The sequence below is a fragment of the Schistosoma mansoni genome (genome assembly GCF_000237925.1).
Source record: "Schistosoma mansoni, WGS project CABG00000000 data, supercontig 0349, strain Puerto Rico, whole genome shotgun sequence".
NCBI lineage: Eukaryota > Metazoa > Platyhelminthes > Trematoda > Strigeidida > Schistosomatidae > Schistosoma > Schistosoma mansoni.
The window spans coordinates 14073-33335 of NW_017386196.1; the positions used below are offsets into that span (position 1 = coordinate 14073).

Consider the following 19263-nt stretch of genomic DNA (forward strand, 5'->3'; position numbering starts at 1 on the left):
CCATCGCAAACAAATACACCGTCATCAAGTGCCATTCCACGACATGCCTAATAAGATAAACAAATAACTAGTTTTAAACATTATCCAAGTAGTGAATTACATTGACTAAAAGGAATTAAAGACCGAAAAAGTGGGAATTGTAGCTAATCATCAGTCAAAACCAATGCAGAACACGGAAAAGGTATATCGATTTCAAATCAGAAAACCGATAGAGGAAGTTAACACAATGAAAGGACAAAAGATGAAAAAAGTGACACGAACAACGGTGGAAAGTTTGATAAAGGAAATATAGTTCGGAAGGAACGAATAAAATCACAGGATGGCACCGCTGCAACCAATTTTGAGGTATAAAATTAACGAGAGGTTGCAAATATGGCGCAAGCCACAACTAAGAATATCACATTACCTTTAGGTCAAAGGCCCAAGGTGTGGCCCCCTAAGACAACCACATGCTTCGGTCTGGGCACCCAAGCAGTATCATGGCTCACACACAAAGAAAATGTAATGACAATAATTACTGAAAGTACTATTCTCGCTTCAATCAAAATTTAGACAATTCACATTCATTTATATTTTTTATATACTACATCACTTGTCTACGTTTTTCTATTTTCACTTTGTGTATCTTTACTTTTCAACTTATACATAAGCTTGCCTATTGTAGAAACCCTGTTCTATCTAAACGATTTCGAGTCACTGGGTGGTCGAAAGTTGAATGATACCACCAAATACGAATACTCTAAGTCTTTCTGAAACCACGTATACCATTCAAATCGGCTTCCTTCAACGTTCGAACACTAATACAAATCGGACAACAGATAGGGTTGGCTATGTCCTTAAAAAGTCTTAATATCGACGTTCGTTGTCTATCCGAGACCTGTGTTCAGGACTCTAGTGAGGCACTGAAGTTCGCTTTCTATCTGTCGCGTCAAAAAGCTTGTTTCACGTGCTTTTATCCGGGGACCTAGTGGAATCTTCGTCTGGTTTTGTTGGATCTGGAGTCGCACTAAGAGCTAGAGCTGAGGCAGCACTGATCGATTGGATCTCACCATTCCCTTTCAATTTTGCTATCGATGACATCCTGGAAACAGCTCCGATGGATGTAGGTGATGGTGGTGTAGATCTGTTGCCTGGAGAAAGATTTCTCGACCTTGAGTATACGGATGATATTGTCTTACTGTACAGTGATACCCAAGCCATGCAATCCGCACTTAACCAGTTGGCAATCAGTGTCCATAAGTACGGCATGTGCTTTGCACCTTTGAAGTGCAAAGTACTTCTACAAGACTGGCAGGATTCTAATCCTGTATTCACCCTGGGTGGTGAGCGGATTGACGTAGTCGAGAAGTTCGTGTATCTAGGTAGCTACATAAGTGCTGGTGGTGGCGTGAGTGATGAGATCGATGCACGTATAGTGAAAGTCAGAGCGGCTTATGCCAATCTGGGCCATCTTTGACGCCTTCGTGATGTTAGTTTGGTTGTAAAAGGTCGGACCTACAATGCGTCCGTGAGAGCAGTTTTGCTCTATGCTAGTGAAACCTGACCTCTCTGAGTTGAGGATGTTAGACGACTCTTTGTGTTTGACCATCGATTGATTCATACGCCATTTGTTCCTTCAGGATACTGGAGCCCATGTGCACCATTGGTTTGGAATCCGGGTTTTTCAACTCCCCTAGGTGGATCCTCCATATCCACCAGCCCGGTTAAAGCGCCGGGCATTCGCTTTTCGTCCTCTCAATTTCGTAAACAACTCAGTAGCTAGGTGGGTAACACGATGTCGTTTGAAGCGAACGGTATTGAGTTCGAGTCTCAGAGTGAGTATTAACTCTGGGATGCAGGTACATCCAGCTGACGAGTCTGAATACGACGAAACGCGCGTCCTGAATTACACTGCTAGCCACCATCTATCTCTGCTTATAATGTTTGTGATTTAATGCAATACTGAGGCGCCAATACATACGCCAGTAAGAGACTGGTCAATTGCGGTCCTAAACATCAATCGAAAGATTAAAACAACTAGCACAAAAATGAGAAAACAAGTGTGGTTCAAAACTTACTAAACACAGTTGTACATGGTTATTGTGTCATAAAATAATAGGTATGTACAACATCATTTACAAAAGTTGAAACAGACTAGAGGATTGGTACGGTCAGCATAATTTTTAACTGTAAGGTGAGAAAAGAACAGTTCTACTCCTTTAAAACTTCTGTCGCACTTTAACACGCACAAAAAGTTCTACGTAACCTGTTTGGAGAACTAACCAATATTTTTTTCAAAGATCCCTAATTGTTTTCTAAAACCGTTACACACTAGCACTTAAAAACTAGATTTACATGATTAAAAATGACATACTTGGATAAAGAATAGTTTTGGCTTGCCTCTTAAATCCAAACATTGATCTCCACGAAATGGAGCAATGATACGATCCACGGGAATAGAACCATCTGTTGCGTATATCAATCCACCCTCATCACCATGAGAAAGAATTACACAAGCGAAACAATCATGGTCACGTAGATTTTGTGTTGAGACTGAAAATACACAATCTTAATGAACATGTGCATAAATAATTCATGGATAAAAGTGTAACAGTTAACAACATTTACTATTTTAAAATGAGTTTACTTAAAGTAGCAAAAGCTTTATTGAATGAAATGAAAAGCGTTTTCCATCTGGGTTTTGGGAAACGCATCTTTACTCCGGTAATTGGACGTGCTCTTATTAATATCAATGGACTTCGTGTGGTGTTGAAAACTGTTAAGTTATATCAAGGTTTGTGTGCTACAGTAAATGAAAAGCGTCACTGTTTAGATTGAAATCTAACTTGGTGCTAACAGCTTTATCAACATCAAAGCAAACTGAAACTTGTAGCATTACAGAAAAAAGAACATCTGACTGATGTATATTTACCATACTATAATATATGATATAGGGAAATTAGCAGAGAATGAGAAAAAGATTATAGCCGACGAACAAAATGTAGCTTATAGGGTGAAAAGTCCAAATAAATTTTATTTTGATATAACGCATGTAATGAAATTGTTGTGAAGATACTCTTACAATAACTGTTGATTGATCGAAGTCATTACGCCAGTTTCTTTAAATGGGACCAAGCATTGTCCAAATGACACTAGAAGGTTCCGAAAATTACTAACCGATTATGCAAAATCTCTACAATACCACTTCAGTAAATATGTTTTACAACTTAGATAAATTAGACAATCCACACAACTTACTTGTTTGGATTAAAGAAAATAAACTTTGGGATGTCGGGTTTGAATGCACTATGACTCTGAAGTCGAGGTTCGCAAAAGCTCTCTTTATATTTTGTACATCAACCAAAGAGCCATTTCTTGGTGGCAAACAAAGGATGGGGTCAAATTTATCAACTGAAAAAACAACACACAGTCCACGCTCAGCACCATCTGTGCGGTAGACATACGAAGGACTTTTTTCTGAAGGTATGCTGAAAACCGGTAATAAAGAAGAACATGAGACAGAACACTTTAACGAATTGCTCCAAGTCTTATTATTAAGTTTGTTTTTTGGACTATCACAACTTAAACTTGATCTTATTTGAGTTGAAGAATGTTCTTCTACGACTGACAGATTTCTAAAACATTATCAAGGAAGTGATAGAATTACTTATTAGAACTATCCACATCATCCACCATCACCGTCTATGCTAAATCCTAAATAATGTATTCAGGAATTAAAAAACCATAAAGATAGTTAGTTTTGAAAAGTTAGAAAAAAACAAATAAAGTAGAAAGCAACTAATGTTAGTTCCAACTAAAATACAAAATCAGCTTCTGTACATACATCCATTTCATTCTAACTGTTCACACAGAAATAAAATCCGTTTACAACACTGATACATTGCTATGCGCAAGTTTATTTCGTTTAACAATGAATAAGGCTTAGATACATACATATTTTGTGAGTACGATAATGATACAGTGAGAAAAATCCAAATGTTTCTGGTTGACATCATTATCTCTCACCCGTATGACCACAAAGAAGCACGAAATAATGGGTTTATATATTCATTATTCGAAAGTAACCTGTTATTTCGTAAGTCCAGGTATCTATTCAAAGAACTGTTACATTGATATGATCAACAATGCTACAAAAGGAAGACCGGAAGTGAGAAATTGTTGTACTTAGACCTACGCAGTGTCTTTCGAGGGACACATGTTACCATAGAACTGCCTCAGCCATGTGCTAAACAGAGTAGTGGTTCAAATTTGGAGAAGCGTGAAGAGTAACGTGTAGAGCAAACAGAATAATAAAAACGTGAACTGACGACTCAGTAATTACATCAAATCTATTTACATAAAATAATGAAAGCGATCAATAACAAATAGCAGTAACATAGGTATTAAACTAGGACCAATCGATAATTAAAACTAGAAGCGCTAGCAAGATTTTAAATCCACTAAACGCCAAAACTCCCAGCTTTCGGACAAAATTAATTAACTTAAGAACAGTTCATTTAGAAATCTTGGGAAAATGCGACACAACCCAGAGTTTACTCAGATACGTGATTTTTCCAAAATAACCAAACTTAAATAAAATTTTCACGTAACTTGGGAAAATATCAAGAACCGAAAACAGAAAACACCAAATTTTTCACTTAGTTCGCGCTTTTCCCAGAATATCTACTGACTTTGGAAAAAGGCCTTCATTTCCCTAGGTAAATTTCCATAACTGACTACATATCGTTTAATAAAATTGGTAATTATCAATACTGATTTTGCTAGACATGATGGAGATTGCGTTAGAAGACGAACAACTCCACGGTTGCTTTGTAAGTTGCAACTTATTTATCACACTTCCCGTGAACTGATTGCCTGGAATGCATGGAGTAGACCCTTGTAAGACTGAAAGACTACTGTTGGTGTACGTTCTACCACCACAACTAGCCACTCAATATACATTGCACGAATGAAAGGCAAGTCATATATGTAGCATACATTACTGATCAGATTTTTTAGGTTCAAAGTTCAGCCAATCAGTGAGAACGATATAAAGGAACTGATTCAACGAGTCGAGTTTACTTGGATGGTGTACGAATAAATTACACCAATGGAGACCAAAAAGGAAATATAAGCATAAACTGGGTACATATGATCATATCTTAGTTTCCCCGAAATTTCTCCAGACATCGGGAAAAACCATGAATCTTCATGACTTTGCGAAAACCCTTAAAGGCCCCAAAGTCCAGAGACAGAGAAGCTAAAGCTAATCTTAACAAGTAAACAATTAAGCTACCAAAACGACGGAAATTGTTGGAAAACCGGATCTTTGTCCACATTATTAATCAATCTTGGTCGTAAGTTTTTCGGATATTCTGTAGAAATTGAGGGTAGAAACCGCAAATTCAGTCAAGTTTGGGACTTCATCCGAGGAAGTAAGGGGATTATCCCAGTCAGTAATTATGAAAATATTCAATGACTATTAAAAAAACAAGATCAGTGAGACTATAACTTATGGACGACCTTTGAGCGACGCTAGACTGATCTTGAGAGTGTTCACCTAATAGCTAGAACAAAAAGAGGGTTGTAAACCCGCGTGATATACTAGGATTATGATTTACAGTTGATGGTTAAGGTTGGGAATTAGATTCAGGGTTTTCACTACGAACTGACATCAGCTATAATACCAAAATGGTGTTTAGCCAAATGAGTGGATGAATCTCGTGCCAACATCTAAGACCTGTTATCTTATCTCGCCGGAAATAAAGGCCGACAATGCGAAAATAAAGGGGACATTCCTTTTAGGAAATAAGGGGGATATAATGGGAATATGTGCCAGTCTACTTTATCGCCTGTCACGAGAGAACAATGTAAAGTTTTTCCTTTCTCTCCCTGAGTTTCTACAGTTTCTGAACTGTCTACTTTTCATCCGAATATATGGGGCCACGCTGTACTTTCCAAAACATTTTCATAATATTGTCCCATGATCCATACAGAATTAATCAATACTGATTGAACATAAAAGCTTGGATTGGAAACAGTACAAGAAAAATAACGTAATAGCACAGTGAGAAGATAGAGTCGACTCACACTTAACACCTAGACCAATTGACCTAGAACGAACATACTCAATACGACCGCTTTGACAGAAATGAGGAATTCTCGAATTATTAAAACCATTTTCCATATATCTTTTCAGGAAGAATGGAATAGTACTTAGTTTGTGTACAAAACTTCTGGATGTCCTCAACATGAGTGTTTATGTACTCCTAGTTTGTGAATCAAATGAAGAAAAAGTAATTTAATGCTAATTGGTTCAAATTGTTCGAATGGTTGTGGACAGAATAGAAGAAGCTTTCGCTTAATGGTTAAGACCATTGTCACACCTACACCATCATCCTAACATCTCTATCACAAATCACAAGGCAGAAATACTTACAAATTATTGTGAATGACAATGAGGTCCATAAGATATTAACATGGATTTGTGGTTGTTTAGTTGAATCACGTAAATGGATTGACTAAGACATTTTTATGAAGATTTACTCAGTCAACTATATCACTTCAAGATATCTGCCCATCTTTCGTTGATCATCTCAGCACTGTGGCCATCCAGATAGTAGGTATGAATTCGCTGTCAGGACATATAGCAGCTTTATTTTATAGCCCCACATCATGTACTCACACAACTATATTCTTATCTGAGTATGTGGAAAGCCAGATAACCATGTAGCTAGCAACGAGTCACTGCCACCGTATGAAGTATCTTTTACTTATCCACACGATTAGTCATCAGTTCTCATCCACCTTGCAGATCTAGCGAAATGTCATTTGGGCCCAGCCTAATCACCCGGTGGTTGGATCACTGGATATCAGACAGTTTAGCGGTCAAGGTCAATGTTAGCCAACGCTCACCAATCAGTGGCACACTATAGGCTGTCCCGTGTGGTTGTGACCAAACTGTGTTCATTGTACCTGTTCTTATTAATATATTTCGGTAATAACATTGTGTTGTACGGTCATCAAAGTCGACATAGTACCTGAACACGTCGGAACGGTAACTCACGTAAGGTGTTAACCGTGAGGCGTGACTTCAGTATAAGTTGGTTCGTGATGCTATCGTCGTCCAAAAGGATTAGATCCTGCAGTCATCGACACAGCTAACCTACGTTGGTGATCTACACTGATGAGAAAAACTTAAAACAAGGCAATCTGTTATGACCATCCTCTTTATGATTGCATTCCAAACTTACATTTCTTCATTTCTAACGTTGTTGAGTAGGTTTTTCAATTACTGAGAAGACTTACTGTCTTGTCTTAATGATGATTCATATTCAAACTCAACTAACTAGCTCAATCAATGGAAATAGCCAACCAACGAAGATTATAATCGGCACTCACAGTTCTTTAACAAGCATTTGTGACATTGGCAAAACGGCAAGATAGAAACGACTTTCAATTTAAGATTATTAATTGATTGATTTGATCGATAACATTGATCGGGTAGTTGTAGCTAGTTAGAAACTAACTGAGCCGAGAACCTACATGCATCACATGCGGGGATTTACTCCAACTCTGACCTACTGATCGAGTTGCTCAATACACATTTACAATATGTAGGTACTCCCGTACAATATGTCTGGTAAAATATCAACCACTCGTAAATATAGCCATAGGAAAACAGAAAGGTACATCTGTCTGTGTATTGTTCTCTGAAAAGGAGCAAGACTCAATCGGATATCAACGCTATTCGAACGGGAAGTTTAGTCCTAACGTGATTTACATTTCTCAAACTTTTGCTGTGTTCTTACGCAACAAAAGTACCACTTCCAATCTAAAGAATCTATTCTGAGCTATACGTTCGTTAGATTACTTCTTTTTTTGTGTTTCACTCAAATTAATTGTTAACTGTGGTTTTGCCTCAGCTCACTATCGGTTTTTTTTATAGTTTTCACGTAAAGGCTAGCTTTAGCTTATCGTTAACTGTTTTTATACATTTTTGCCAGTTTTTGTTTACTGTGTGTTTTTTAACGGTCCTAAATTTACTGCTTGTATTTATAGACAGTCTAAATCACTAGCCATGAAAAATTCGTGCAAGAGACCTGGTTGCCGTTTTGCCGTTACATCTGGCATGCAGTGTGACAACTGTAAAGGTTGGTTCCATGAGGCATTTACAGATCTAACAGCAGCAGCCTATGGCAGACTCAGCAAGTCTGATCGTAGGTGGGTATGTGTTACCTGCAACACCGATACGGTAGTTATGTTGGGTACTATCATTACTTTACTGACAGGTCTGAGAGATAAGTTGTCCAAGAATTCGGTAAGTGATGGCATCATGACGGATAACAAAGCTGGAACTCATAGGGCAAATAAGAAAAAGGTTACTGACAGGTCGGTTATCGACGGTGCTGTTAACAGCACGAGTGATGATGTGCTGAAACTCAGCACCATCTTAACATCGACTGTCATCGACTTCCTCAGTAAACTTGGGTCCCCCAGGGAACGGTCCTTGAATGAGACAGTGGTTCCCAAAAATCCTGTAGGTAGATGGACTCATGTTAACAGGAGTAATAAAGCCCAAGCGTCCCCGCCGAAACTGAACGTCCCAAGGATCGTGCGGAAATCAATTGATGCTTTGGCCGCACAGTCTACACCCAAGACTGTCTGCCCGGTCATCACTGAGCCCAGGAATCGAAAACGCGCCTCGACATCCAAACAACAAGATACCAAACCTAGACGCCCTGGCAAATCAATTGCGGTTCGTGACGACTCTGTCATAATCATGAACCTTATTGACAACCCCGACCTTCCTCTCAGTTTGCAGGACAAAAACGATAGGATGCTCTGGGAAGAATTAAACAGGAGGCTTGAACTCCCTAGAATAGAGCCTTTGACCGTCACACGGCTCACTCGGGGGAAAAACTCTAACCACCTAAACCACCTGAGGCTGCTTCGTGTTACGCTTAAGAATGCCTCCGACGTAGAGGACGTCCTGCTAGCCAGTCACTTACTGAAGTCCGATGGGAACGTAAGAATACTGCCCGACATACCGTATTCTGAACGAAATCTCATCCGGAACATCCCTAAGGAATCTCGCGAGGCGTTTTTCCGTGGACGAAATATCATTGTGCAAGGTGTGCCGGAAAATATGGACCCAACTCAAGCAAACTCTGATATTCGGGAATGGAAATTCATCAAGCATTACTTAAAACTCAAGAACATATTGACCCAACAGCTAATGCGACTGGCCAAGAGAGACGGAGACTCTAGGCCCCGGCTGCTGAAGATAACCTTCCCCTCCTCCCACATGGCGGCTGCAACTCTGGAAGCATTTCGTGCCAATAGACGTCGGTTGCCAACTGGCATCCATATGCATCCGGATAGGCCCCACGACAGCAGGATCAAGCACAAACGAAAGCTGGAGCTGACAATTCCACTCGTGGACTGTCTTGATCATAAAAAAAACGTGTAAAGGACAGGGACTACCAACTCGGTAAACATCGTATAGGTAGGCTACCTGTCCACTCACACACGGCTCATATAGACAAACAAGAAGAAGCTCACGCGTTCCAAATTGAAAGCATAAACTGCCTATACACGAACGCCGCGAGCTTGCCAAACAAAATGGATGAGCTACGTGAACTTAGCAACGCTAATGATGCCCATCTGATAGGAATATCCGAAACTTGGATAACGTCTCAGTTTACGGACCAAGAGTTAGCAATAACTGGGATGTCTTTATTTCGCAACGACAGAAAAGCAGGAATGGGGTGTGGGGTAGCACTATACGTACGGTCATGCCTGGATGCGCACCAACTTCACAACCAAGAGTTTCACAATCTTGACGAGTCAATATGGTGCTCAGTAAGATTATCTACCACCTCGAGGTGCCTAGTTGTGGTCGTTTACAGGAAGCCCACTGCCAACATCGAATATGACAAACGTCTGCTGGAAGGATTAACTCGCTCTATGCGTCTCGGATTCTCTCATATCCTGATTCTAGGCGATTTCAATCTCCCTAGAATCAACTTCGTGGAACATACATACATTGGTGGTGCCAACTCTACTGAAGCTCTGTTCTTCAACCTTATCGGCGACCTGGGATTATTTGAAAATGTGAAGTCGGCAACCCGTTGGAGAAACAGTCAGACGCCGTCACGCTTAGACTGGGTATTCACAAATGAAGAATTCCTAGTTGACGACCTCTCAATCCTGGCTCCCCTGGGGAAAAGTGATCATGCTGTCTTATCATTCAGCTTTGTCAGCAAAACGGAGCTACGATATCCTACTAGCAACAAGCGCTGGAACTTCAAACGGTTGAATGTGTTAGCTTTACAGGACTATCTACAACAGGTGGATTGGGATGTTCACCCTCAAATTGAAGTGGATGCTCATTGGGATTTTTTACTGCACACGATCTTATGTGCTACTGAGCATTCAGTTCCTAAAATGGTCCCAAAAAGCTACAAGCAACCTCCAATCATCAAGAATCGCACTCGTCGTTTGCTAAGCCGCAAAAGGCACTGTTGGGCTGAATATAAACGAACTGATAACAACGGCGCGTACAGGCAATACAAACATATAAGGAACATATGCACAAAGGCAATAAGAGAAGACAGGCTTCAGTTCCAGACCAAGCTTATCGATAGATTCGTCTCCAATCCGAAAAGCTTGTTCAGTTATGCAGCTTCTCTTCGACAAGGCAAAACTGGAGTTTCCCAACTGCTTGGTCCTAATGGCCCGATCAATAACGACAGTGATGCCGCTAACCGTTTGGCTGAACAATACTCTCGGACATTCCAGCCGACCCACATCAACCATACTGACGAAAGCTTCACCTGCACCTGTACAGGACTTTCCGAAGTGGACCTGAGTGCTGACCTGGTGCTCCGTAAACTGCAGAACCTAAGAAAAGACACTTCTCCTGGTCCGGACATGGTTCATTCCGCTGTATTGAGGGAAGCAGCTTCAATCCTGGCGACACCACTTAGCGTGATGTTTGCACACTCGCTAAGCAGAGGCAAACTACCGGAAATTTAGAAGCTGGCCCACATCACACCAATTTTCAAAGGAGGTCGACGCAGTGAACCCTCAAGCTACCGACCAGTGGCCCTTCTCTCCATACCTTCAAAAATTATGGAATCCCTAGTATTCGACGGCATACTAGAACACTTATCATCCTCAAAGTTCTTCTCGCCTCAACAGCATGGTTTCAGAAAAGGTCATTCTTGTACGACCAACCTGCTGACTGCGGTGGATAGATGGACAACCATCCTTGATCGCAAGGGGAAGGTTGACGTCATCTACCTGGACTTTTCAAAAGCTTTTGATAGGGTCAACCATGCATGTCTTATCAAGAAGCTTGGACGATTGGGTATAAAACCCCCTTTAATTGATTGGCTCTATTCATATTTAGAAAACCGACACTTTAAGGTCAGGGTTAACTTCACTCTCTCTCAGGCTATGGAATGTCCTAGTGGGGTCCCCCAGGGTTCAATACTAGGACCTCTTCTCTTCTTGATTTATATTAACGATCTTCCTCAACAAGTTTCATCTGACTTATTGCTTTTTGCTGATGATGTGAAACTTTGGAGAGAGATACGTAATCATAATGATATACTAGTTCTTCAGGAGGATCTGACTCGACTTCAAAGTTGGGTAGACGACAACGGACTTACCTTCAACACTTCAAAGTGCAAGGTAGTCCATCTGAGACATGTTGCAGACTATAGTTATAACTTAGGTAACTCCCCTCTAGAAGTTTCCCAAGTTGAAAAAGATTTAGGAGTGTTGGTACCCTACGACCTGAAATCGTATGCGAACTGTGACAAAAACGCCTCTCAAGCAAACCTTGCACTGGTAACATTGAAGCGCATTTTTGGCCAGTTTGACGGTAGAACCTTCCATATAATCTTCAACAGTTTTATTCGTCCCCACTTAGAGTACGGAAACATAGTATTTCCTCCCTCCCTCCAAAAGGATAAGGTCACTCTGGAACGTATACAACGTCGAACCACGAAATCAGTTCGGGGTCTCAAATTCAAACCTTATGAAGAGCGCCTCAAATCACTTAACCTTTACCCGTTAGAGTACAGGCGTCTTAGAGGTGATTTTCTTATGACTTATAGTATCCTTAATACTTCTGATCATCCCCTTAAACAACTTCTTAAGCTTAGTCATAACACTAACCTCAGAGGTAACACCCAGAAATTGGAGACCCTACATAGCAGAACAGACTGCAGACACAACTTCTACTCCGTTAGAGTTGTCAAGTGCTGGAACTCGCTGCCGACTGAGCTAGTCCAAGCGACCTCCCAGGAGTCCTTTAAGAGGAAACTTGACTTATTCTTAAGGACTAAGGATAACATATTATTATGATTTACCAAACTATTCTTTTTTCCTCTATTATCGTTCATATACCTAGGTTCTTGCCTGGAGGTATTGGTGATCCACTGCTACCAGACACGGAAGCCCGTTAAGCGAAAGCTTCTTCTATTCCGTTCTCAACCATTTGAACCATTTGAACCATAAATTCATCTACCTCCTGCTTCGTTTGATACGCTACCCTCCGCCACATACTAACCCATACATTTTTTCTTGCTTGAACAAAGTCTATTTAAATCCCAGTTGCCGAGTTCCACGTTCTGATGTGGTCATCCTTACAATTTACAGGTAAGCTTATTCGTGGGGACTTCAACATGCCTGCAGTTTCTTGATCTTCAGCTGAATCGTTGAAACGTTTTGAATCATTTATTGAGTGCTCAGAGCTCGGACAGTAGACTCAGTATGTCTGTAGCCCTACCAGACATCAAAAGAACATGGATTTAGTCCCCACTAATAATATTAACCCCATTGCTTTGTCTACTGAAAAGACGTTTCCAGGTAGTGACCATAATATTATCATCTGCAGTTTTGGCAGAAAAACCACAACCAGTGAACACAAAACTATCACACTTCGTAGAGAATACCTCAACGTCGGTTGGAAAAACTCACGAAACTGCCTAAGAAGCATTGATTGGGGAACTCTTATATCGGAAACAATACAAACAAACTATCTAACTTATTGTATTACGACACTAGTAACATCTCCGCCAAAATCACACCTGTAGGATACTGTGGACCTGGTTTTTCTATAGATCAGTATATACCAGTCCATGTACGAAAACGCCTTCAAAGACATGGCAACCTACTTTAAAACCTTAATGATTTTTTCGCTTTACTTACGGTCAGACAAATATTTATCAAAGCAGAGGCAGTACGTACACAAAAGCAGTCACACAGAAACCTAATAATGACTCATTCGCACTTATCAAACTACTTCAAAATGGACTTGAATGTTTGGAATGGAGAGACGAAAACATATTTATTAAGGGCAAACAAGTATACGAAAATTCTAAACTTATTATGGGACTATTCAATCAACAATTGTGGCTCATTAACAAATGAAAAACTACCGAGTGAATCAAAGTTTACCCCAGCACCTTCCTGTGCTCTTCATAAAAGGCCTCTATTCAAATTAAAGTTCTTCGGAATCAATAACCATCTATCTTTCTGGTTTGACTTGTTGCTAACGGAAATTAAACAAATGGTAGATTTAAATGATTTTCTCTCATCACCAAAGCAAGTAACTAATGGAATTGTCTACAGAAGTGTATTGGGCCTACTTTTGTTTCTCATATATATGAGTAACATATCTAAAATCATAAAATCTAAAAGGCCATACTTATTCGCTGACTATTTCAAAATAATATATTGCTTTACACCTGAATGATTTTTTTTTCTGGTTAGCGTTTTTTTAGCGAGTTGATTTTCTACGGGATGGGGTCGCTAACCCCATGCCCAACCCTCCTCCTTTACCCGGGCTTGGGACCGGCAGTAGCCCCTGGAGGAGCTACAGGCGGAGACAGACATGAGAAGAATGAACAAGAACTGGAAAGAACTAGAAAAGAAGGCCCAGGACAGAGTGGGTTGGAGAAAGCTGGTCGGCGGCCTATGCTCCATTGGGAGTAACAGGCGAAAGTAAGTAAGTAAGTTTACACCTGAAGCTTTAAACGAAACTGTCCCAAAGTGAGCTCACACATCTTGTCTATTCAGAGTGAAAAACGACAGATACAATTTAAAAACAAGAATCAGGTCATGAATTTCGGAAAACATTCCCATGACATATTATTTTATTTGAATAAATTTAAAGTCCAGACGTTCAAATCAATGCATGAGAGAGAATACGCCTACGTAGAATTATGGTCTTGTTTGGTACTAGTGAGTTTATTATTGCGACTAATAATGACAGACCTTATCTCAAAATTGCAGGTTTTTCATGGTGTGACGACCCAATCTTCAAGATCTTACATGGAAAGCACATCGTTGTATACACTGACTCGCTCTGTCGTGAAAATCAACAACATGGCACCTAACGCCTTTGAAGAACACAGTGGGTGATGTTATAACACGCCTATTTTACTGGAGCATGTAAATGTTACAAAGGCTTGTTAATGAACCATCATTAATGACAGACGGCATTTGTTTGATCTTGCTGAACAATGTCGAATTATGGTCCACTTCATTATTAGCACTAATATAATAATAGACCTAATCCTAAAATTGTAGATGTGTCATGATCAGGCTACCAAATCCATAAGATCTTACGTGAAAGTTACATGATTTTCTACGCTGACTCATTGCATCGTAACAATCACCAATACATGATGGAGAACACATTTAGGCTGAAGATAGAACAACATATTTAATATTATTATTATTATTATTATTATTTTGTACTTCGACTTTAGTAAGGCCTTCGACAGCGTCCCACACAAGCTTCTTCTTCTAAAACTCTCTTCATATGGAATACGGAATCCCCTTTTATCTTGGCTCAAGTCATTTTTAGAAGAACGTAGCCAAATTGTCCGCTTTGGATCCTGCTACTCCAAACCTGTGAATGTAACCAGTGGGGTTATACAAGGAAGTGTAATTGGTCCATTACTATTTCTCCTTTTTATCAACGACGTTTGTTCCCTCTTTCAATATGGTAAACCTTTTCTTTTTGCCGATGATCTAAAAGTGGTTTATTCATTCTCATCTCCCACAGAAGAAAGCTATATTTCAACAGTAATCCAAGAAGAAATAAACAAGTTGTACGAATGGACTATTTCGTGGAATTCGCCACTTAATGTTGACAAAAGTGGATTTATTAACATTGGCCGTTGCCTTAACTTAAATCTGGCTATACACAAATATACACTGAAACCTCTCAACATTGTTCGTGACTTGGGTTTAAGATACAGCGACAGTTTGAACTTTTCGGAACACATTGCATCTCAAGTATCCAAAGCTAGAAAGCTCATCGGATTCATAATGATTAATTTCAATAATACCGAATCGAGATTATTATTATACAGAAAATGTATCTTACCAATTCTTGAATATGGTATCTTAGTTTACAGTAACTGCAGGCATAATGACCTGATTAAAATTAAAGGTGTTCAAAGAAGGTTCACCAAAGCTGTTTTGGGGTATTCTGACAACAAAAACTATCACCAAAGATGTCAACAACTCAAACTTGAACCTCTCTGGATCAGGCGTATCAAACTAAACCTTATTTTTCTCTACCGGCTTCTTAACGGTATTTCTTACTCTTCGCTATCTACCCCATCATACTCTATGATACCGTCCCACAATCTACGCAATAAGGAAAATATTATAGCGATTCCAAAAACCCAAACAAATTTACGCCAGAATTTTTTCGTTATTCGCTACTCAACCATCTGGAATAGACTACCAATGAACCTCCGATGCAGTGAAACTATAATCCGGTTCCGAAGTCTTCTTGATGACTTTCTTTCCGAAAGTGGATTGTGTCACCTTTTGAATATTAACGTGCTTAACAACGATTTATACAAAAATGGTCCGTCATCTATCTAACTGACTGAAAAGCAAAGTAAAACCTTTGAAACTTTTCACGTCTATTTCACTTTATTTTATATTTATCTGAATATACAAAGTCTGCTTATATTTGCATTTATAATTATTACTGTTATTAATATCATTATTGGTCATTCGACACATTAGATATTCTTTTCATCTCTTCTTGTCCTTGTAATCATATTTTATCCAAAGTCTACAATGAAAAACAAAAAACCCCTATGTTCCATTTAAATAATTTTTTTTTTTTTCCAAAATATTCACAACATATAACGTATAAAAATTTATATTTAATTATTCTTTGCAATCAATTATGACTATGATAGCAACATTCTAAATTATTATTATTGCACTAATTTTTATACAACAACCCGGTTTCACTCTATATACTGTTACATAAATCTACACGTATTTATCCGTAAGGGTCTATATCCATTACACTATTATGATCATTGTTGAACCTTTTCACTATGTGTTCATTTCTTTTCTCTCTCTCGCTCTCTTTTTTCCTTCTAAATAAATATTATTCTTAAGATTAAGAAGCTTTGGATTGAGACAATAACTTGTGTTACATTGAATTAAAACTTATCACACTCGTTTTATCTTCACTATGTATATACACCTCATAAATATTGATTATCTTTTGCACTTAATTGAGACTTTCATAGCATCACCCAAAACTATGACTGTGCTTGCACAAACACTTATTCTAACGTCATATCTTACCGCAATAATAAGTTATTTACTTATTAATTTATTCTGCTTTATTTCATTTTTATTACTCGTTTTTGCTATACATACATAGTTGTTTATTCTTGTTCTGCGTTAAGATATTTGCGTCTCCCGCGTCTCCTTTATTTCTATTTCCTTAGTTTCTTCCTTTCCTCCTTCAAAATCAATTCAAAATTCTTGCTAATTACACAGAACCTCATTTATTATTACTATTCTATTATTAATATTTTATTTTCCTTTTCCTTCCTTTCTCAAACATGGCATATGTATTGTTAACATTACTGAAAATTGTGTATTATTGCATTTTTGAAGAAACCCGAAATGGTTTCTTCACAGCACTTATGTACCCATAAAGTGTTTGTGAATAATAATAATATTTAATATGGATGAAAGGTATAGGCTACAGAAAAATGATCATGCCTGCATTTCTTAGCCATGCCATCCGATTATTAGAATTTCCAATTAATTCCTCCAGCTCCCTCCATCGTTGGGTTTTCTTCGAGCTGAATGTTGAATATCTATTTTTCCAGATGTCTCATGTCCATCTTTGAGGATTGTGTAGTTGGGGCTCAATGCCACTACATGTTTACGCAGCACAATAGTTTGGTTCACCACACCCAAGTCTTCGTTCACTACAATACTAGCCAAGTGACGTACTTTCTATATTTGTGAGGAAGGCGACTACATACATTACGAACATTGTTTGGCTGTGGTGAAATTGCAGTCGCTTAGTGCTCATATGTTTTCGATGACGAAATAGGGATACTTTAATTCGCAGTTTAGGGTGGGATAATTCAGAATAATTAACACTTAACTGTATCACTATAATCCTTATAAGATTACAAACTGCTGATGACTGTTTATCATTCTGAAACTGACGATCAATCAGATGTCAACAATTTCTAATGTCTTTCGTTGACCGACTGGCAGGCTGATCTTTTTCGGTGTCTCAGTGGTGGTCCATGCATCGCTTAGTTTCACAACTCTGAAAACTAGTCAAGCCGTATCAACATTTGGAGCCAAAGAGACACAAGATCCTTTACGAAGTGTAAATCTCACTTCATATAGAGGAGAAAGTCGTTTGAGGTGTTTAACTGCGCCCAAACCGAGTCTCGGACTACTTCCGGTACCTACAAACCAGGAAAATACAACTATTTAAGGACACCTTATAGAGTTTCACCTGTCTACTGATATAAATTCCACAATTGTGACTATAACTTTTTTATTTGTCACTGCGGAAGAAGAAATTCAAGGCTGATCAATAGATAATCAAGTCTCCTTGCTACCGATCAAAATAAATGAGTTTTCTAGCTACTCCACTACAGCATCTGTTCAGCTGACAGAAATCGTGTTTTAGTTATCATTCTGCAGTTTTCTATGTCTCTTTGACAAAGATTATACCTTAAGGAGGTGGTATCCATACATACAGGATGAGGACTAAAATGTACTATAACCAGCCGACACTGTGCTACCTAGAATACCTAGAGTGGCAGAATGGTATGTATACCTCCTATACATTATCCATTATGCTCAAAATCGAACTACAGCAATCAAAAGACGAATTATCAGTACTACAAGTGTTCTGTCCTCTTGGTAAGAGGTCACTAATATTAATGATTCAAAGTCAGCCCTGTTTTATAATTTCCTACTCAAACCATAACTGACTGAGGAATATTTAATTCCAAATCTTGTCATCACTAAAAGCTTCCGGAACTTGGTAGTCTCAATCGTTTCGACGGTACCTATTATGCTGTTACCTATTAAGGCTGAATAAATACAAACCTCAGTCCCATGAAGTCTGTCAAAAGTTGCTGGCAATATTTTGCATCCAAAACTAGAAGCAAGCAACGTTTCCGGAAACCTTTTGTCAACAGACAGTCAAACTACGACTTTCATTTCTGAAAGATTTGGTAATGACCACAATATGTGCGCTTTACGTTGATAATAGTTCTGTATCCGATATTTGAAGATTCCTCTCCTTATTAGTAATAATTCAAGCGTATTCTCTGCAGATTTAAATCCAGTTTTTCTATCACTATTAGCACCCTGACGAATTCTTGATATGCATAGACCCCTATCCTGAATCCTCGAATTAGAGAAGGGTACGAATTAAAAAGTAGCAAACATCAATAGAAGCTGAGCCTGAACTCGAGAAATTGAAAGTACACTACTTTGGCCTAATACACAGGCGCCTAAGTACTGTTCAGCGTTACCTCATGTAGATGTAGCATTAGTTGTGAGTATTTTGCAAACTGTGGTTGTGATCTTGTTTACTACCAAAATAGTTCGCGGCTTGTTTTGTGTTTATGAATTCTAAACTTCTACATCATAAAAGTTGGTTTCTCAAGCTGTTTTAAAAGGGGAATTATTGAAACAAATTTGTTCAAGGAACATTTGTTCTGGCATTGCATTTCAGTCGCTCACCACTTGATACAAAAAGCCAAATCTCACACTGAATTCCTAAAGAAAGTCTTTCTGTGACTTGCTCGTAAATGACCAACCATGATGAGAGTAAAAAAGATAAGCACTTCTAAACTGCTTAACCAGTTCGTCTAAATCAGCTTGGGGCTCCTAGCTGTCGATGTCACTACGTATTAACTCTCAAATGTAGTTTATATGCGAATGGGGGTA

General features: G+C 38.9%; 1 protein-coding gene across 1 annotated transcript; it reads left to right on the top strand.

Moving 5' to 3' along the window:
* Positions 1-2417: 2417 nt before the first annotated feature.
* Positions 2418-2480, top strand: Smp_199580 (caspase-7 (C14 family); the record flags this gene model as incomplete). Its single annotated transcript, XM_018792343.1, has 1 exon — positions 2418-2480. One exon carries the CDS (start codon positions 2418-2420, stop codon positions 2478-2480), a length of 63 nt encoding a protein of 20 aa, XP_018644718.1.
* Positions 2481-19263: the final 16783 nt, after the last annotated feature.